Source organism: Cladosporium halotolerans (genome assembly GCF_011745625.1).
Source record: "Cladosporium halotolerans strain TM138-S3 chromosome Unknown Sca8, whole genome shotgun sequence".
In the NCBI taxonomy this organism is placed as follows: Eukaryota; Fungi; Ascomycota; class Dothideomycetes; order Cladosporiales; family Cladosporiaceae; genus Cladosporium; species Cladosporium halotolerans.
In genome coordinates, this window is record NW_027191459.1 from 516,008 (window position 1) to 536,054 (window position 20,047).

The 20,047-nt window shown below is 57.4% G+C and overlaps 7 protein-coding genes across 7 annotated transcripts; 2 read left to right on the plus strand and 5 right to left on the minus strand.

The window, feature by feature from the left end:
• Positions 1 to 397: 397 nt before the first annotated feature.
• Positions 398 to 1,131, plus strand: WHR41_03318 (uncharacterized protein). The gene is made up of 2 exons (XM_069371924.1): positions 398 to 688; positions 756 to 1,131. The coding sequence occupies exons 1-2, from the start codon at positions 439 to 441 to the stop codon at positions 950 to 952; spliced, it is 447 nt and encodes a 148-aa protein (XP_069231211.1). The 5' UTR covers positions 398 to 438; the 3' UTR covers positions 953 to 1,131.
• Positions 1,015 to 4,909, minus strand: WHR41_03319 (uncharacterized protein). The gene is made up of 3 exons (XM_069371925.1): positions 4,698 to 4,909; positions 2,827 to 4,635; positions 1,015 to 2,767 (listed from the first exon to the last, which is right to left on the minus strand). The coding sequence occupies exons 1-3, from the start codon at positions 4,731 to 4,733 to the stop codon at positions 1,892 to 1,894; spliced, it is 2,721 nt and encodes a 906-aa protein (XP_069231210.1). The 5' UTR covers positions 4,734 to 4,909; the 3' UTR covers positions 1,015 to 1,891.
• Positions 4,910 to 7,289: 2,380 nt separating this feature from the next.
• Positions 7,290 to 10,868, minus strand: WHR41_03320 (uncharacterized protein; the record flags this gene model as incomplete). The annotated part of the gene is made up of 1 exon (XM_069371926.1): positions 7,290 to 10,868. One exon carries the CDS (start codon positions 10,866 to 10,868, stop codon positions 7,290 to 7,292), a length of 3,579 nt encoding a protein of 1,192 aa, XP_069231089.1.
• Positions 10,869 to 11,282: 414 nt separating this feature from the next.
• Positions 11,283 to 12,800, plus strand: WHR41_03321 (uncharacterized protein; the record flags this gene model as incomplete). The annotated part of the gene is made up of 1 exon (XM_069371927.1): positions 11,283 to 12,800. The coding sequence occupies one exon, from the start codon at positions 11,283 to 11,285 to the stop codon at positions 12,798 to 12,800; it is 1,518 nt and encodes a 505-aa protein (XP_069231090.1).
• A 189-nt stretch (positions 12,801 to 12,989) lies between these two features.
• Positions 12,990 to 15,263, minus strand: WHR41_03322 (uncharacterized protein). Its single transcript, XM_069371928.1, has 2 exons — positions 14,138 to 15,263; positions 12,990 to 14,083 (listed from the first exon to the last, which is right to left on the minus strand). The coding sequence occupies exons 1-2, from the start codon at positions 14,719 to 14,721 to the stop codon at positions 13,210 to 13,212; spliced, it is 1,458 nt and encodes a 485-aa protein (XP_069231158.1). The 5' UTR covers positions 14,722 to 15,263; the 3' UTR covers positions 12,990 to 13,209.
• An 833-nt stretch (positions 15,264 to 16,096) lies between these two features.
• adh-1_0 (Alcohol dehydrogenase 1) lies at positions 16,097 to 17,806 on the minus strand. The gene is made up of 3 exons (XM_069371929.1): positions 17,130 to 17,806; positions 16,604 to 17,064; positions 16,097 to 16,540 (listed from the first exon to the last, which is right to left on the minus strand). Exons 1-3 carry the CDS (start codon positions 17,449 to 17,451, stop codon positions 16,268 to 16,270), a joined length of 1,056 nt encoding a protein of 351 aa, XP_069231159.1. The 5' UTR covers positions 17,452 to 17,806; the 3' UTR covers positions 16,097 to 16,267.
• Positions 17,807 to 19,489: 1,683 nt separating this feature from the next.
• On the minus strand, positions 19,490 to 19,942 carry WHR41_03324 (uncharacterized protein; the record flags this gene model as incomplete). The annotated part of the gene is made up of 1 exon (XM_069371930.1): positions 19,490 to 19,942. The coding sequence occupies one exon, from the start codon at positions 19,940 to 19,942 to the stop codon at positions 19,490 to 19,492; it is 453 nt and encodes a 150-aa protein (XP_069231087.1).
• Between the last annotated feature and the right edge of the window lie 105 nt (positions 19,943 to 20,047).

Genomic DNA, 20,047 nt, shown 5'->3' on the forward strand with positions numbered 1-20,047 from the left:
GATCAGAGCTTGTGCGAGTCGGGAAGATAAAGGCCGTAGGGGCGGGCGTAGTCACATGCACACATTCACGCCTTGGAGCTGCTATGCGATCACTCCCACCCACCTTGCGTTCACCTCGAGCTGGCCGTTTCCCGGCTTTCAGCTGCCCGGAGACCTCCCGATTCTTTCACTGCTGGACCCGAAAGCGATCTCGTGGCGCAATCATCACACCGCTCAGCTCATTCTAACCCGATACTCACTTCTCAGTGACTAAATCTGCTCGGTCGCAAAAGTCACAAGCCCGAGCCCCAAACCGGCTTTCACTTCCACCCACCCCACCCGCTCGCCCTCCGCACCTTTCCCAAACGAAAACCACAGCAACCAACCAACCAACCCACTTCAACTCCCCACCCAACCCACCCCAACCAACCCTCAACCTCCCACCTCCAACAACCCAAAATGACGACCCTCAACCTCACCCCCGGCGAAACGCAACTCATAACCATCGCCTTCCGCAGCCTGAAAGCCAAGCCCGACATCGACTACGACCTCTTCGCCTCCCTCGCCAACCTCAAAGGCGCCAAGTCCGCGCGCGACACCTTCCACCCGCTCTACAAGAAATTGCTCGCGGCTGCGGACGGTGGGACGCCGGCTTCGCCGGCTGGGAAGAAGAAGGCGACCACGCCGAAGAAGCGTAAGGGTGCTGCTGGTGAGTGCTTTGTTTCGTTTTGTTTTGAGAGTTGGGCTGGGCTTTGCTGATGCAGGTGCTTGGTTAGGTGCGAGCGATGATGATGAGGCGGAGATAGAGGCTTCGCCGAAGAAGAAGGTGGCGGGTACGCCGAAGAAGGGAAAGGGCAAGGGGAAGAAGGAGGTTGTTGACGAAAATGTTGCTGTCGACGGAGAGGGAGAGGGAGAGGATGTTGAGGAGAAGATCAAGGTCAAGGCCGAAGAGGTCGAGGACAACGAGGAGTAATTGCTCTCCTCGGAGTTGGGAAGGCGCTTGATGGTCCGGTGCATGGATGTTTCCGGTTTGAGCAAGTCGATCGTTTCGTCGTTGTGTTTGCGTACAGTAAGCATGGCGTTCATTAGAATCACAGGAGCTACACAGAAACACCACAGTTGAGCCTCCAAATCATCGACAAATTCCTCCCACTTTCTCCTGTCACTACTCTCACAACCTCAACATGTCCGGTCACGACATCCTCGACCATCATCAAACGCGCCTCGATCGACAATCGATACCGCCTAGTCCGACAATCCACTAGCTCCCCTTGTATCCGAGCAATCAGGGCATCGCCAGTCACGTAAAGATCCATAGGCGTCGAACATATGAAAGCAGCAGCAGCAAGTGAAGTTGAAAGCTGACGTGCAAACCGCGATAATGGGTATTGACGTCGTCAAATCTTGACAAAACACTAGCGCCTTTTGGATTTCAGCCAATCAGAAGCCGGAATCTCCTTTCCACCTTCCACGCAAACGCGTCTTCCCATCAAGCAACACAAACCAGGAACACATCAGCGAAACAAGAGCGCACACTAGCGAAGGAAAGTGTAGAGAGTAGAATGCTCAAACATCAACTCAAATTCTCTAATAATCCAGACCTTCAATCAATCTATTAGCCTGCTTTTCCCGCTCGCTAGGTATCCTCGCATCACAAGAAAAACCAAGAAAAAGAAAAAGCCCCTCCCCTAAGGGAAGCGGCTAAGAAGTCTGTGTACCCGTGGTATCATCGCTTGTGAAACAGCATCTTCGTCTCTGTGTAGTTTTTCTTTCTGTATGATATGCGGCCCGGAGGGGATGGACTCCGACTCCGGGCGTATTAATCAAAACATTACACAAAGGGAGGGAAAGGGAAAGGGAGAAAGACCGCAAAGGGTCGGATGCGGTGTGTATGTCGCTGAGGAAGACGCGGCTAGTAATAGACCTTCTCCTCGTAGATGGGCGGGAGGTCGTCGTCGTGCATGCGCCAGACGATCTTGTTCTTCTCGTCGAGGTGCGCGCCCTCGTCCGTGATGGGCGTGACCTTGCTGGTGTCGCGGACCTCTTCTCTGCTGATGCCGAGCTGGTCGCGCGGGATCCAGATGAGGCCGAGCTCGGAGGTGATGGACGGGCTGTAGTAGGCGTTCTCCTCGATCTCCTTCGTGTACTCGACCGGGTCGGCCTGTGGTGTGATGCGGCGGAGGGTGGCGTAGTCGGTGTAGATGTCGGGGCGGAGCCACTTCATGAAGAAGTTGGGGCGCTTGTGGGGGGCGGGTGCGTCGAGCGCGGCGTTGTGGCCGTCGGCGGCAGCGCTCTCCTTGATGCCCTCCTTGGAAGCACTGTTGTAGCCGTCGCTGTCGCCGTGCTCGAGAGCCAGGAGACGCTCCTCCTCTGCGCCGATGGACTTCGGCAGAGCCTCAAGGTGCGGGCTGATGGCACTGTTGAAGTTCAGGTGGTAGAGCGCAGTGAAGACCAACATGATGATCATGAGGATCAGCGGGCCAAGTGCACCGCGAGGGTAGACGTTGACCAATGGGGCACCGGGCGGGGCATTAGGATCGCCGTTTGCGACCTGCATCTTGGATCCACCGGCTGCCATCGCGAAGAGACCAATGAGGCAGACCTCTGCAATGTACAGTCCAACAAAGAGTTGCTGCAGAGCACGAGGGTAGACTGCTCCCTTGGTGTCAACGTCGATGTTGTAGACGTAGAGCATGTTGTAGCGGTAGACAAAGTAGAACAGGTAAAGGCCGGCGGCGGCGAAAATCAGGACGGCAGGAGCGATCGCAGCGTAGCAGATGGCGATCACCTAGGATGGTAGATTAGCACCAGGCGTTGACGATCTATATCACGAAGAGGGAGACTTACGAAGAGGTTAGTGTAGATGGGAAAGAGAGTGCCCCAACCGAGACCGGAAAGCGTGATCCATCTGTTGTACATCTTGCGGGGAGTGTTGTCGAGAAGCTTGCCCAGAAGAATGAAGACAATGACACCAGCAATGCCAAATATGGTGCTGGAGGCGACCGAAAGACCCTGCAGAAGGAAGTAGGACAGGTAGAAAGTGCTGGCCGTTGGGATGTTGTTGGCGAGGAGGGATGCAGCACTGGTTGGGTCCTCCTTGATGGAGTTGACAACCGAAGTAGCGGAAGCACCAAGAGTCGCAACCAAGAAGACCTGCACTACCTGGAAGGCAAAGTAGTAGTTTTGCACAGTGAGCTCGACGGAAGAGCTGGTAGGGCAGCCGGAGATCTTTGCGGCGAGGCGAAGAATGATGGGCAACAGCGCCATGAGGACAGCGAGGAGGACCACAGGGAGCAGACCAGTGATGAGACCGAACAAGAAACCCGGCAGATTGCGGATGAAAGCAAGAGCCGGGACGAGCTCGATGAGTCTGTCGACTTTGCTGATGGCACCAACGAACGCAACGGGGATGGCCCAGAAGACGATGAGGGCGACCACAAACGCGATAACGACGACCTTGCGAATAACGCGCTCCCACCACTTGATGTTGAGGTTGCCCCAGTTGATCTCGGTCGGGGTCATACCAGTGAAACGGGGTTGCATGTGCAGGATGTGGTGGTGGGTCAGGCTCTGGTATGCGGCCTGCGCCTCGTGGACAGATGAAAACTCGACAAAAGCTGATCCGAGCAGCTTGGCATCATGCTTCTTGTGGGCAGCTTGCTTCTGGGCCACTTCCGGAATGAGCCCCTGCAGCTCACCGCGGCACCAGTCGATGGTATCAACCTTCTTGCCAATGAGGGGCTTCAGACGGTGAACGGGGCGCTCCTTGGGCTGCAGGTAACGAGCGGAGGTCAAGCCAGATTCGGGGTCCGCCATGGAGACCTCGTCAGAGTTGGACCTCTCACCCTTCTTCGCGGCCTTCTTGTCTGCCTTCAACTTGTTGTTGTTCGCGGTCTTGATGAGCTTGGTCTCGGCTGCCTCAAGCTTGCTCCACGCAGTGTCGCGGTCCTTGACAAGATCATCGAGCTCCTTGGTATCCGTGGCGAGCCAGACACGGCGAACGGCAGGGCCGAGCATCTCGCGAAGCTTCGTCTCGCTCATGTACTCCTCGGGGACCGATGTGTACATGACAACTTTGGAGGAGAGGCGGCTGGTGTAGTAAGGCGACATCAGGTAGGCCTGACGAAGGTTGATGAAGAAGATGGTCTCCCTGGTAATCATGTAGAGGATGAAGCTGAAGAAGATGATGGCGCAACCCGCGTGGGCGAACATCTTGAAGTAGTTGTCGGTGACGTTGGCCATGGTGAGAATCTCGAACTGGGTCTTGATGCCGCCTCCAGTGATGTTGACAGGGAATAGCACCGGGAAGGTAATGACGCATCCAACGATACAGCAGACGACACTAATCTTCAGGAAGCGCAGGAAGAGGTAGCCATCCATGGAGTGGTGCTGCAGCACATAGGTGTCCGGAATCTGGTAGAAAGCAGGAATCCAGTTGAATAAGCCTTTAGGCAGGTCGGGTGTGCGCTCGCGGGGACGCAGTGCTCCCAGGAAGGATCTCGGCATGTAGTTGCGGCTGAACTTTGTGCGCAGGATACAGAAGCCCAGGAAGAATACGACGGCGATGATAAGGGTAGGGACCATTGTGGTCACGACCGCCGAGGCGGATTCGGACTGCTGGCTCTGCATATCTGATTGTTCAGAGCCATCGCCATTCTAGAGAGGAAAACCATAAGTCAGGGCCTATCAGAAGTGAAGCATTGTGCCTCGGGTCTTACCTGGCGAGAGAACAAGATGCGGTCGTGGGTAGCCATGTTGGCGAAAATACCCCTGGATAAGGTTTGCGGTGTTTACCCTGGCCGCGCTGTCGCAGAACGCGGTTTGTGGTATGCGCTCTGAATGCGCGCGAGGTGGAAAGGGTTTGCGACAAGCAGACGCAATCGAGGCCAGAAATGCGGAGTGAAAAGAAGGACTGGGAGGAGGAGTCAGGGCTGGCAGAGAGGTGAGGTGCGCACGGCAGCCCGAGCAGGGCAGATTGCGAGGCGGTTTGGCAGTCGCACCTGTCTGCGGCGGGCGCGACGCAAACACCAGCTTCGGCCACTCAGCGCGCCCGATCTCGCCGCCGCGCCTGCGCAATGACGCGGGACAGATGGCGGGATCGACGGTAACGATCCGCTGGCCAAACGCGATATGCCCGTCCTGCCTCCTGCACGCAGGGGTTTGGCTGATCGCACAGCACTATTGCCCGACGTGACGCAAGGCGGCCTTTCGATGCGGTGGGAGGTGGATAAAGAATTCCGTGAGTGCTTGGGAGCTGATGAAGGCCACTTGCAGTCTCCACGGTCTCAGCTCCTTCTTATATTGCGTGCATGCATTCTTCTCGACACCAGACATCACCACACAACAGCAGAGGCGCAGCACGGCACGATACCTATTAGCCATCTAGTCGCCCACCACGGAGTCTACGAAAAACGCCGGTGCACGCGATCACAGATTTTCACGTGCATGGGAGCTGCAGGGGCAGTTGCATGCGGAGAAGGGCCAAACAGCATCATCAAGGCAAGACGGTGGACCCCGACCAGGATGCACCAGCCACACGCTCGCGCCCCGGGCATCTGGTGCAGCAAAAGAGCTGGCGTGGGCGCCGCGCGGTGGCCCCGGTGGTGGCAGGGCGATGCAGGCGTGTAGCGTGTGGATCGATCGAGGCCCGCGTCGGCGTGCAGCGACACGTCGGGTCTCAGCGACGTAAAGCGTAGACCGCTGTACATGCGACGGGCACATGGCCACTTGCAGGGACTTTGGCGCTGGCTCGCTTCACGGGGTCTCCGGCCGGCGCAGGGCTAAACACTGCTGTGGCAAGCAGCGTGTGGCTGAGGACGGCAGATGGTGGAGGCGGTGGAGCTCGATCGGTAAGGCTGCTCGAGAGCTCGGTTGTGAGAGAGTCGTTGTGTCAAACGAGCCTCCCTCTTTAGCGTCAGGCGTGCAGTGAAAAAATGCTGCAAAGGTGGTTGAGTTGTGCGGCGGCAAGCGAAACGGCGTGGTGATTGACGAGAGCAGGGCTTGATCCCTGTCGTCCGAAATTGATTGCGTCCCGCCCAGTGGACCTGACGTTGCTTCCCCAGACCTCAGCCGGACCATGGCTCACATGGTCCTCTGGTTTCTGTTCCTGAACCTTGGATGAAACCCGTTGAACTGATTTTCCTCCTTAATCAGCGCGCTCGCGCGCAGTTGGTTTGTACTGTCGGTGTTGACTACTGACACAGCGTTCTGCTGTGCCACGTGAACTCTTGTTCAAACGCTACACAGGAAGTCACGGTATCGTGACCAAACAGAAATAGCTCAAGAAAGAGTTTGCCCTTGCATAATCAGGGAATGATTGAGTTCAAGATGCAACGAGTTCCATGCCTAGCACCTGACGTTAGGGTTAGGGTTGGTGTTATCGCGCTGAACGAGCCGCTGGATTTTTGGACGGATGCACTGTGCGTCAATCAAAGAGATAGGAGAGAGAGAAGTCTACAAGTCTCAATCATGCGGTTCATCTATGGCTTTGCTAACAGAGTCTTCATCTCGCTTGGTGAAGGCGACGTCATGGTAGAGACTGGCCTTGTTGAAATGATCGTCCTGTCCAAACGCTACGGAACGTGTGCTCTGTCGGAAATCACAAAGATCGACCCGGAGGTATTCTCGGACATCGAAATGCGATTGGCGGACGGGAGCTTAGCTTCAAGCATCGAAGCCATGTTTCACGTACCTTACTGGCATGGAGGATGGGTCTTTCAAGAAGCATGTGCAAATGTCAATGTGTGCATCGGATATGGAAAGATGAGAGAGCGAGTCAGTGGGTCCCGCGCACAAGAAACACCATCGCCGTTGAACAAGCCGCGATGGTCACCAGGAAACGAGAACCACTTCCTTCCATCCTCCCATTCTGAATCCACGAAAGCATTGCAATCGTTGGACTCGAAACACCTTAAAGGAAGAGAAACGGTTAGCAGGGTTCGCTCTTTTTATGAACGCCCTGTCTTGAAGAGAGTGAAATCATTCGATTTCGGGCAATTTGCATACCGAAGGGACTTTGGGCTACTGGGCAACACTCAAATACAACCAGAGCAGAGAAAGAACATACTCACTCGATTTGGGCACGACTGCGAGGCGTGTATTGAGAGACTGGAGTGTCGAGATGTCGTTTCAGCAGGAGCTTTGTATCATTCAGATGTGTCTTCCCCGTCTTGTTTTCCGTCAAATCCCATCATAGCCTCCAAAATTGACTTGAAATGTACAATATTGAGTTGCATGCAACCGCTCTTTTCAGACTACAGCTTGGCTCATGATAACGGCCTATCAATACGGATACAAACAGCATTCACCTCCTATCCCCAGGTTCCACCGCCAGCCCTACCACCCTTCCTCTGCGCGCTCAGTCTCCAATCATCCTCACCTGCAAAGCGATTGTGCAAAGGCTGGATCCTCTCCGCCCTCTTCCTCTTGCTCAACCCTCCTTCTTTACCCGCAACCTTAAAGAACGTCGGAGCGGCCTCTACCAGCCACTTGGGCTCAATGGCCGTGACGTTATGCATGTACTCTCGTGTCGTCTCGACCAAGCTATGGTAGATAACGTGCTCCGCGGCTTTGCCAAACAGCGCCGATGACGGATGCAAGTAAACCGGCGTGCCCTCGACAAGCGTCTTGTAACCCTCAGTGGGATCCTTGCGGGCCGAGTTGCGGAAGAAGCCCGAGCAGAGCGCCTGCCTCACGCGTGTGGTGTCGCGGCCGCAAGACAAGATGCGCAGCTTGTGGCGCTCGAGGATCTGGACGAGCTGCTTGCGCACGTCCTCGGCGCGGCGCATACTCTTAGGCTGGATGAAGTTCTCGAAGCACCAGGGGTCCGTGGCGCCCGCGCGCTTCCAGCCCTGGTAGACGTTGAGCAGCGTGAGGTGGTCGCCGGCCGGGTCGTGGAATTTGGCCTTCTTCTGGTCGGCCTGCTGCTGCTTGTCTTTGGGTCGGTGGAAGACGGTTTGCACGGCGGAAATCATGGCGACGATCGAGAGCATTTCGTCGGAGCAGCCGAGGTCGATTGACATGATCAGGGATTTGGCGAGGGCGGGTTCCATGGGGAAGTCGGCCATGCGGCGGCCTAGGCGGGTCAGGAGGCCTTCTTCATCAAGGGCAGAGAGAGCGTAGAGTTCTTCCAATGCTGTAAGCATGGTGTTGGTCGGCGGGGGGTCCATGAAGTCAAAGTTGATTAGATCGTTGACTCCCATGGCCTTGAGCATCAAAATGGTGTTTGCCAAGTTTTGCCTTTGAATTTCAGGAATTGTGGTCGGCAGCATCTCACTCTGGAAAGCTGCCTCTGTGTACAAACGGAAGCATTTACCGGGACCAGTGCGACCGGCACGTCCTGCACGCTGCTTCGCCTGCGCTTGTGAGATGGGTGTGACTTGCAGCCTGTCCATACCCAGTTTCGCATCGTAGGCGGTCTGCTTGACGAAGCCAGGGTCTACGACGAAGTAGATGCCGTCGATCGTGATACTGGTCTCCGCAATATTGGTAGCGATGACTACCTTGCGGGTGCCGTCAGGTGCTGGTTCGAAGATACGAGACGCAATCTCACTGGGCAGTGCACCATAGATTGGCAGGATCATCAACTCCGGTACGCTGGGCCCAAGCGCTTTCATGCGCTCGAAAAGAATCTCGCAGCTTGTGTCGATCTCTTCTTTACCTGTCAAGAAAAGTAAGATGTCTCCTGGGGGCTCCGTCAAGTGGATTTGCATAACAGTCGTCAACGCTGCATCAAGGTAGTCGGACTCAGGCTCCCTGCTGTACATGATCTCGACTGGGAACGTTCGTCCGGGAATGGACAAAATTGGGCACTCGAGGAAGTAGGTACTGAACTTCTCAGCATCCAGGGTTGCCGATGTGATGATAATCTTCAAGTCTGGCCGACGTTTGAGTGTCTTTTTCAACAGTCCAAACAAAACGTCCGTGGCGATGGTACGTTCGTGGGCCTCGTCCAACATGATGACGCTGTATCGTGAGAGCTCCGGGTCAAGCAGGATTTCTCGCTGCATGATACCGTCCGTCATGTACTTGATGCGAGTGCTGTTACTGGTCTTGTCTTCAAATCGAATGGTGTAGCCCACTTCCTCGCCAACGCGGCAACCGACTTCATCGGCCACGCGCGCTGCAACACTCATCGCTGCAACACGACGTGGCTGAGTGCAGCCGATGATGCCAGCGTTAGCAAAGCCGTCTTCCGCGAGATATTGCGTAAGCTGTGTCGTCTTTCCACTGCCGGTATCGCCGACGACAACCATCAGTTGGTACTGCCGCACGGCGTCCAAGAATTGTTTACGCATCCTGAAAGCAGGCAAGGATTCTCGCTGCTCCTTGATAGACAACACAGTCTTCTTTCCGAGCTCACCGCGGCCAGTGGCAATCTTCTTCCACTCCGGCATTTCAATAGCAGCGCGGGGCCCAGCATCTTTGGGCTGGCGAAGATCAGACGCAAACCTCCGTTCCCCAGGAGCAACCATAGGATCATTCCACTCCTGACCGAGATCTGTCTTTGCCGCCTCTTTCGCGGCCTTGTCTTGCGCCTCTTGCTGTCGCAAGTCTCTCCTCTCTTTCGCTAGCACATCTCCTTGCATTGCTGCTCTGTTCATACTACCATCAGGCGCCTTGATCACGCGAATTGGACTGAGCTCCAGTGATTGCTTCGTCTGACCAGCCAAGAAGGGTGGCTCCTCCTCGCGGACTTCGATGTCAACATCCTCTTCTTCCTCGATCATCTCGCCATTCAGTGCGGCTTGATAGTCATCATCTTGCAGATCGGGGTAGTCAGCAGCCTTCAGCACGCCTGACGCGATAAGCTGGCGGATCTCCCATCTTTCAGGGCTAGTCATTCGCTTCTTCTGCCGCCTTCCAACATTTTGACCTTCTACAATCGGAACACCAGCGATCGGATCGAAGGTACCAGCGCCATTCAACCCAACCGCATTCGCACCTGTACCCGCTATCCTCCTGCCAGGATTCAGATCTTGACCCGTCGACTGATCAACCTCTGCCATGCTGAGACTTATGCGCTTGTCCTGTACCTTCATGACCTTCACCTTGACGCGCTGGTCTCTTGACAGAAGATCGGAAGGATGGTTGACCTTGTACTCAGCAATAGCCGAAACATGGACCAGACCATCCACCTTTCCCTTCACGCCAATCAAGTTCACGAATGCGCCGAAGTCCTTGACGCCTGTCACCCGACCATCGTACACCTTGTATTGAACAGGCTCATCATCCAACTCAGGCTCCGGCGTCCTATCCCGCCTGCTCCTCCTCTCTCTATGCCGTGACCGTTCCCTCCGATGCTCTTTCTCCCTCGGCCTGTACGACCTCGACCGCCCAAACTCGTCCTGGAAAATATAATCATCGTTCCGCCTCGGCGACCTCGACCGCGATCTGCGCGAGCGCTTCCGCTCATACGCATCCTCACGCGCGACCGGACTCACGCTGCGCTTGCGCGCATTCGCAGGATTCTTGTCGCCCGCCATCGACTCCAGCATCGCAAACGTATCGTCCAGATCCCCCCCGCCCGCCGCCGGGTCCTCCTCGTCCTCAAAGGTCGGCACCTTATCCGGCATCGCCAGGCCCTTGAACTTCTTACTCCGGTCGTCCTTGCCATGGCCGCCATCTCCCGCCGCAGCCCCGTTCGCCGCGCCGCCCTTGTACTTTGGGTGCAACGTCCTGACCAGGCGATCGATCGACGTTGTCAAGCTTTCCGGAAACTCGTACTCCTCCAGCGATTTCCTGAACGCGTCCGGCGCATCGCGGTGCTTCTCGTGCTCGGCGATGACGAACTCCGCGATCGTCGAGTCGGCCACGCCGAGGTAGTTCTGCAGCTCCGACGAGACCTTGCTGACGAGCGACAGGCGCTCGAGCTCTTCGAAGTCGTCCATGGTTGGTTTGGGTGGCTCGGCGCCAAAGTGAGAGGATCGATTTGCTGGACGACTTGGGATTTGTTACGCTCGCGACTTCACTTTCCGCAGGCCTCGTGCTGTACCCTAACCCTTACGCGGCTTTGGAGAACGTTTGGCGATGATCCGTTTTCCCGCGCGCTAAGATAAGCCTAGATAAGGCCCTCTTTCGCCTCATTTTTGCCCCACGTCAAGCGGCGCCCGCCAGAAAGATTTGGAAGTCGGCAGATTTCATGTGAAGATTTCGAGTCATTTGTTTATACCGTATTATTAATTGCATAAAAGAAGCGAACTACGCACGCACTGCTGCGCGACGGTCCTTGGGTCTGCGCAAAATACTGGAGAGTCAATCACAGCGACAGCAAAGAGAAAGACACACACGCACACACAGCCATCATGGCAGCACAGCAAGACGACAAGCCGCTCAAGGGCGCCTCGCTGGCGCAGGACCTCTTCAAGGACATGGGCGCGCAGGTCGCCAGCATGAACACACAGGAGGGCGAGGACGACGAGGCGACGTCCAAGGTCACGGAGGAGGTCGAGTCGCTGTGCATGAACTGCCACGAGAACGGCACGACGCGCCTGCTGCTGACCAAGATCCCCTTCTTCCGCGAGATCGTCATCATGTCCTTCGCCTGCCCGCACTGCGGCCTGCAGAACAACGAGATCCAGAGCGCCGGCGAGATCCAGCCGAAAGCCGCCAAATACGCCTTCAAGGTCGAGAGCGAGGAGGACCTGCAGCGCCAGGTCGTCAAGACGGACATGTGCGCGTTCCGCATTGAGGATCTGGACTTGGAAATCCCGCCCGGCAAGGGCCGGTACACGAATGTGGAGGGCGTGCTGAGCAGCATAAGAGATGACCTGTCGCAACACCAGGACGAGCGCATGAAGCAGATGCCCGAGGTGGGCCTGAAGGTCGCCGAGGTCATCCGCGGCGTCACGGAGATGGTGACGGGCCAGCGCTACCCCTTCATGATCTCCGTCGACGACCCGTCCGGCAACTCCTGGTTCGAGCCCAAGCCCGGCGATGCCGCGGGCAAGTGGGCGAAGTCCGAGTACAACCGCACGCCGGCGCAGAACGCCGCGCTGGGCCTGGGTGACGACGTGCCCCCTCCCACCGCCTCCGCCAACCAGGCGCCCGAAACCGAGCTCCGCCCCGAGTACCGCGCCGAGGGCCTCGTGGGCGCCGACGCCCCCTCCACCGACCGCCAGGCCAACAACGTCGACGCCGAGGACGACATCGTCGAGAACCAAGTCTACTCCTTCCCGGCCTCCTGCCCAGGCTGCACACGGCCCTGCGCGACCAACATGAAAATGGTCAACATCCCGTACTTCAAGCAGGTGATCGTCATGAGCACCGTCTGCGACGACTGCGGCTACCGCTCCAACGAAGTCAAGACCGGCGGCGCCGTGCCCGAAAAGGGCTCCCGCATCACGCTCGCCGTCAACACCCGCGAAGACCTCAGCCGCGACATCCTCAAGTCCGAGAGCGCGGCCCTCTCCTGCCCCGAGCTCCAGCTCCGCGTCGAGCCCGGCACCATGGGCGGCCGCTTCACGACCGTCGAGGGCATCCTGGAGAACATCAAGAAGGACCTGCGGGCGCAGGTGTTCGGGCTCGCGGACGGCGACGCGCCGCTCGCCGACGACGAGGTCGGCGACAGCATGACGACGGACACGAAGCGGACGTGGGACCAGTTCTTCGACAGCGTCGCGGAGGCCGTCGAGGGCAAGAAGCCCTTCACGCTCGTGCTCGAGGACCCGCTGGCCGCGAGCTACGTGCAGAGCTTCACGGCGCCGGAGCCGGATCCGCAGATTAAGATCGAGGAGTATGACAGAACGGATGAGGAGGAGGAGGATTTGGGCTTGAAGGATATTAAGGTCGAGGGGTATGAGAAGGAGGAGAAGGCTGCGTAGAGGCGAAACCAAAAAGCATGCATTTCCCTTTAAGGCGTTCGAACGGGCTAAGGTGGCCCTTGATTTTATATAGATGAGTGGAATGAAGCAATGATACCTTGACTTGAGAACAGTGTTACCTAGTACCTGGGACGCGGGTGCATCTCACCAGCGATTTCATGAGATATGGATGGGATCAGTGCAATGAGGTGTTTTCGGACCAATTTTGATTCTGAGCAATGCTACTTAGACTGCATTCATCTCGTTACGTGAGCTTCGGCGGCGCCTTCGATTCAGGACTCAGACCACCATATGCATACCAGCTGTCCCGCGCCAGTTCCAATGCAAGAGAAAAGAGTGTGAAGAAGCATAAAAGGCCATATAGAGGCGCGCCAAGACCTCGTTCCAGCCCCATCTCAATCCTACCCCTCTAGTTCTTCTGCGCAATGCCGAACGTCTCGTCGCCAAAATTGAACACGGCAAAGTACTGCTTCAGCAGCACGGCGCCGTAGATCTGCAGGCCCTGGCCGCCGTTGCCCTGCACGCCACCGAAGCACGTGTTGCGGCCGATGCGCGCGTACTCGATGTCAGAGCCGTTGAGGTGCGCCATGAAGCCGCCCTCGCCGATCTGCACGCCGAAGGACGGCACCTGCGCGTCGCACGGGTACACGTAGCCGCCGGCGGACTGGTCCATCTGCGCGCCCTGGATTTGAGAGTAGTAGGCTTCGGCGACGTTCTCGTCGACCATGAGGAGGGAGGTGCCGGTGTCGGCGATGGCCGGGCTCGCGGCGGAGTTCTGTGCGTCTTGGCCGTCGATGCTGTAGGTGTTGGAAGTGAACTCCCAGAAGCCGCGGCTGTTGTCGATGGGGGTCGTGTGCAGTTCGCCGGAGTACTTGCTGGTGTCGAGCTTGCCGAATTCGTACGTTCCCGAGGCGTCGATGTCGAGGTCAGCAGTGAAGAGCTTCTCGTCGAGCTCGTCGGCGACGTTCTCGAAGAAGGTCTTCTGGGCCTGGGGCTGGACGGTGTTGATCTTACCGAACGCGAGGCCGAGCAGACCGTCGTTGTTCTCGTCGGAGACGAAGGCGCTGGAGATGGCAGTTGCGAGCTCGACGGCTTGCTGAGTGGCGGTGACGCCACCCACATCGACTTGATCAAAGCCAACAGTGCCGGCTGCACCACTACCATCACCGTAAGAAATCTCCCAAGAGCCGCCGCTGTACTCTTGCCATGTGGAGCTGTTGGTGGGATCGAACGCCGAGTGTTGGCCCCGTTTGCTCTCGGAAAGAGAAGTGCTGAAAACCCAGCTGCAGAAGCGTTAGTCAAGTGCCATGTCAAGTAAATGATACTAGGAAACTTACAGATCAGCTGATCCAGTGTCGAAGTTCAAGTTGAGCTTCTGACCAGCAATGCTGACGGGCGAAAGGTACTCGGACTCGTTCTCTTCGGGGCTAGCAGTGACCTCTCCGCTATCGTCACCGCCATCGCCACCGGAAATCGAAGCCGTGGCACTGACCGCAAAAGAGGCGGAAGTACGAGTCTCGAAGCCGACCGAGGACATGACCGCGCTAGGAGCAACCGGTGCAGCCGTCTCGTAGCCATAAGGTGAAGCCGCGGATGCCGTCTCAATAGGCTCGCTCGGAGATGAGCCGTACGGGTCAGATTCGTCACCAGACGAGGAAGAGCTGGGCCAGTCAAAGAGCCAGGAGCCAGATTCGTCGAGCGGAGCGAGAGTGATGCTCCAGTGGTACTTGTTGTAAACGCGCATGAGCTCGGTGCGCGGGTTGCGCGTGTGGCCCTTGCTGTGGCGACCGCGGGAGAAGGACTTGAAGTTGCGACTGCCATCGTTGGCCTTGCCAGACACACCGTAGTGGGGTTTCGGGGCAGGAGCGGCCAGCGCGATGGCCACCAGAGCAGCGACGAGCAGAATGAGTGTGCGGATCATGTTGACGAGTGTTGGTTGTGTGGGTGTGTCGGGGTCGGAAGGATCGAAAGCAACCAGTGCTATAAGTAGTGAGTGACGGGAATGAAAGAGTGAAGGCAAGAGATCGCGTGCCGACCTGTCAAAGGCGGAGCGGCAATCAGAGAAGTGAACGAGGGAGGGAGTGAGTTTGCTGAATGAGCGGGTGGTGCTACACGAGCGCAGGATCACGCCGCGAGCGAAGGGAACGAGGGCGACGGGCAGGATAAAGAGCGTGGTATGGCACGAGACCGGGTGGATGTCGAGTGAAGAAACGAGGTGGGTTTCAACGGGCGGCGTGGGTGTGAAACGTGAAGCCGGGGCGGGGGTCCACCCTGAGGCACTGGCGAGGAACAAGACAGGCCTGGGCAATATAGGCACAACTCTTGTGTGCGCCTAGTAGGGGTGCGACAATATGTAAGCCACGGTTCAGTCAGTATTGGCTTCCGCCTCAACCGACAAGCTCTTCTCGTCCTCTTCGCCTTGAGCCTACCTATCCAACGTATGGCGCCTTCGCTCGTCCTCGCCGTCGGCATCGACCGTGCCACCTGTCGAGCATCCGCAGCAAACGTGCAAAATCACCGACACGTCTCGTCATGCTCAACGAACTGGCATTGGCCATCTTCGTGAGATTCGCAATCACCGCCCAGGCTGCCAGCGTCCCACCAGGCCAAGTGTCCTACCCTTTGACACGGCGCGGCGACATAGGCTCTTGGTACAGGCGGTGATGCCGTGCAAGCCGTCCTTTGAATCAATCTGTGAAACACAGATCCGCATTTCTCGCCGGCCAATAACCACGCGGTGGGGCCCTCACCAATCTCTTGTAGCAAACGCTGGGCGAGTCCCGCGCCGGCAGACAGGCGTGTTGGAGCGAACGGACGACGCTTGCGCGCGGTCGAGACGCGCGGTTGGACTTGCTCTGCGGACCGCCGCACAGACTGGCCCGGCTGGGCGCGAGAGGTGAAACAGCCCGGCTCCTGCCAGCTGAGACTGAGGCACCACAGCGCCGCTGATTCGCTGGCCCTGTCAGCCTTGCGTGCAGCCGACGGCGCCTGGAAGCAGCCGCCTCGAACTCCACGCGGTCGAGTCCCTATAAGGGAACCTCGAGCGTGCGCATCGTTCATTTGGATGAAGGCGAGACTAAATGGAGATGTTACGGCCAAAGGTGTCGTTTGCGTCACGACGTCCTTGTCCTCGGTCGATCATCCGTCGAACGTGTTATCAAGCCGGGTCTTGCTTGCTACAGCAAGTCGCATCATGGCGTGCCATGCGGCTCTGTTCGTGCGCTGTAACACCGCATGCCGCATCATGTCGCCGTTGTCACGCAAGTGTGACGACGTCAGATAATCAAGGAAGGCCATGTGACGGGATCATACATCTGGAATTGTCATTGCTCAAAGAAAACCTAAAAACATATGTACACCCATCCGCTTCATGTCCGCATGTCATCATCACAATCACCATCAAAACTCCGCCACCCGCACCATCTACCTACGTCTCACCCTACCGCCGCCAAGCCGCACCACCCCGTCTACTTCGTCGTATCAACAACATACCTTCCCGCGATCTTCCCCTCGTGCATCAGATCGTACACCTTCTGCAGCTCGGACAGGCCGACGACCTGGTACGGGGCCTTGATCAAGCCGCGGCGGAAGAAGTCCAGCGCCTCGGCCGTGTCCTTGCGGTTGCCCACGTACGAGCCCTTGATAGTCACCATCTTGATCACGGACTCGAAGACGGGCGCGCGCAGGTAGGCGCCCGCGGGCAGGCCGATGCAGACCACGGAGCCGCGGGGGCGGACGTACTGTTCGATTTGTTAGTATCAATCAATCAAACAGGTGAACGTTGATGACGGTGGCGGACGTACCTCTGCAGCCTGCTGGAACGGCTTCTCGTTGACAGCGACTAGGATGACGGCGTGCGGGCCCTGCCCATCCTCAGTCGCCTCCTGAACTTCCTTGATGACATTCTTGCTAGTGGCGAAGTCGACGAACGCCGCCGAGCCGAGCTGCTCGAGGCACATCTTCCTCTTGTCCTCGCCGGAGTCGATCGCGATCACCCTCAAGCCCATGGCCTTCGCGTACTGCTGGGCGAGCGAGCCGAGTCCGCCGCCGGCGCCGACGATGGCGACCGTCTGGCCTGGGCGGGCGTTGGACTCCTTCAGGCCCTTGTAGACTGTGATGCCGGCACAGAGGACGGGGGCGACGGCGTCGAGGGGGATGTCTTTGTGCAGGCGCGCCACGTGGGCGGCTTTGGCGATGGCGTATTGCTGGAAGGTGCCGTCGACAGTGTAGCCGGAAAGAAGAGCCTTGCCGCAAAGAGGCTCGTCTGCGATGGTTGTCAATCTTGAAGCTCGAGAGCCGAAAGAACGGATTACCTTGAAGGTAACTTACCAGACTGCTGACAGAAATCACACGCCAAACAGCTGCCATTGATCCACTTGATACCAGCATGGTCACCAATCTCAATGTCATGGACCTGCTCGCCCTTCGCCACTACAACACCAGCACCCTCGTGGCCACCCACAAGCGGGAGCTTGGTCGGCAGCGGCCAATCGCCATTGACAGCGTGCAAATCAGTATGGCAGACGCCGGAGTACTTGATATTGACGAGGACCTCGTCGGGGCCTGGCTTCTGGACGGGAATCTGCTTGTACTCGACCGGCCCGCCGGTCTTCTCGATGACCTGTGCCCATTGCTTATCCGGGATAGACATATTGAATTTGCTTTCGATCGGTGGTTACTGTTTAGTCGATGAGGGAGTGAGGATGTACCTTGGAGCTCTGACAACGAGTCTTTTGCCTCAATCGACAGCGAACCTCTCAATCTTTATCCCCTCCCAAACCCCAGCACCTCTCCATCAACACCCCGCATGGCCCCCGTCCCAAAGGAGGGGCAACTTTGCATCAGCGACCAATGACCCCGGCCTTCCCGTCCCTGCAGCCACAAACAAGACATGCCCAGCGGTGATCCCGTCCGGCTCTAAGGAAGAAGTCCAGCTCCCGGCGTCGCGGACCTGAACGCAAGCTCACAGCCCCCCTGCTACACATCTCTGCCATCCTGGTCGCCGCGGCGAGAGTCGGACCTCGAGGAGCGCCACCTCAGTCAACCCTGTTCGCCTCGTCGCGTTTCATCGCGATCGCGTCGTCGGCTTCTCGAGGGAAGAGAGGCCCGCTCCCGGGGAGCCCTCCGGAACCGTAGACCACACGTCGGATCCACGGAAAGGGCAAAGTACTAGCTCGCAGAGCTTCCCTTCTGCCCCAAAAAGCCAACACCAGGAAAGCTGCGGAGTATACTCAGCTGCCCCCTCTGGCCTACGGGAATCCCATCCGAGCCTGGCACGGCAAAGGTAGGTTTGCCAGAAGCTGGGGAACAAGGCGCGGGGAAAAGTCTGGCGGCCAACGGCGGCAGGGCGGCGGCTGCCCCACAGCGGCTGGCGCGCAATGCAGTGCGAGTCGCGCGTGTGCGCTCGTGACACCCGTCCGCGTATTGCAAGTTCGGTGAGATTTTGAGAGCTGTCCAGCCGCGGTCCAGGGGACTCCTCTTTGCGGCCGCAGGCGTGAGATCTCGTCCAGCCGCCCGGGCTGCAAGCCGCGAGATGGTGGCTTTTCGGCGCAGCGGGCGTGATTGGGTGCGGGCGAGCGCTGGTGTGAGATCGCAGAAAAGCTATAGCAGGCAGTTACTGTAGCTCTCTGCTGCTGCTGCGGATCCTTCGAAACCTGGGTTTGAGTTCCGGTGATGTGCCCCGCAAGGACAGGCACATAGCTGCCTTCCTGCATTGGGCAAGTGTGGAGCCCGATGCTTGCTGAAGAGGTGGAGGAGGCGATGTCCGCTGGGCTCTACTGTACCTGTGGCTGGAGGGGGGTGGGAGCTCCCTCCTCCTCAACGGGGCGTCTGACTGCATGGTTTGCGAGGATGGCCGGCGTTGTGCCGTTGGCGGGTGAAAGGATGTTCCTTTGGTGATGGGATGGAGACCAATGTACGAGGATTGATTGGAGTCGAGCCCTCTTTGGGCCAGCGGATGGCGTTCGTGCTTGAGCACGCTGAGAGTATGGCTGATTGTGTTGATGATCTCTCGGATCAAGGGATTCCAGGCCGTCGGGATTCTTGGATGTTGGCGGTGTGCTGAGACTGTCCTCTGAGGATTATCTACCCGTCACGAAGCTCATTCTGAAAGCTCGAAGACAGCAAATTTTTGTCCAAGGGGTTGTATGGCAAAGGGCGTGTGCTTGAATGATGGGGCGGCGGCATTTTTAGATGAGGAAGGTGAGTCCTGCAGCATCAAATGCCTGCGAATGTGTCGTGGCCTGCGTCGACTCCATGATGCTTTCCGGAATACGAATCGAAAGAACCGTGACATAGTCTCATGCTCAGAACAAGTATGAAAGACCGTCACAGACAAATGGGGCTCTCTCGATTTATGTCCCTGGCCCGGGCTACCTTGATGGCTGAATTGGACAGATGACATACGTGAGAGGAATTGTTAGCATTCCCGAATATTGCCAGTCGCATTCAACACTCCTTTGAACTATATGGCCGAAGTATTTAATCATTAAAAGAAATAAAGGGCCAGGCTTGGATAAGATAGACACCATCGGAGTCATTTGCGATGTAAAACGCATTCTACATCACTAATTCAGGTTGCCCTCGATTGATCCTCTGTACCATACCTAGGTAGATATACAGGCTATGTGCAGGCCGAATTCTTACAGTGTCGTGAGATACAAGAGGTCCCATCAAATCCTAATAGGCACTTACTGCGCCTTTTTGGCATCATTCGGAACCTCCAACAAGTCCGGTCTAGCCAGCAAGAAGAATCCACGCACAGCCAAAGACGCCGCCATGCTGCCCATGAACTTCAAGAGAGCCTCATCCCTCATCCCACTGTTTCCGCCAAAATACTGAATCGCCAGCGCCGCCCCGAGCGCCACCTCACCGGCCGCGTACTGCATATACACGCTCCTCCTGAGGGCTGGCGCACTTGTCTTATTGGGAACGGCGAGCAGCAAAGGTAGATTCAGGCTGGTAATAATGCAGCCGATCCACTGCATCAGAGTGCAAGCTGCTGGTGTGATGTCCTCAGGTGACTTGAAAAGCCAGCGGAGCATGTAGCTTGGGTCCAAGAGCATAGGTACCACAGAGGAAAGGTTGAGGCCGGTCTCGATGAGGAGAGCATAGCGGATTGTGCGGGTGTTGTCTGAAGACATGGTTTGAAAGTGTTGCTGCGGTTTGGCGTGCCTTCAAATGACACAAGTGGCTTTCCGGGTTTCGCCCCGTGTTCTTGTCGGATGCGCTGTCTGGGTTTCAGAGGC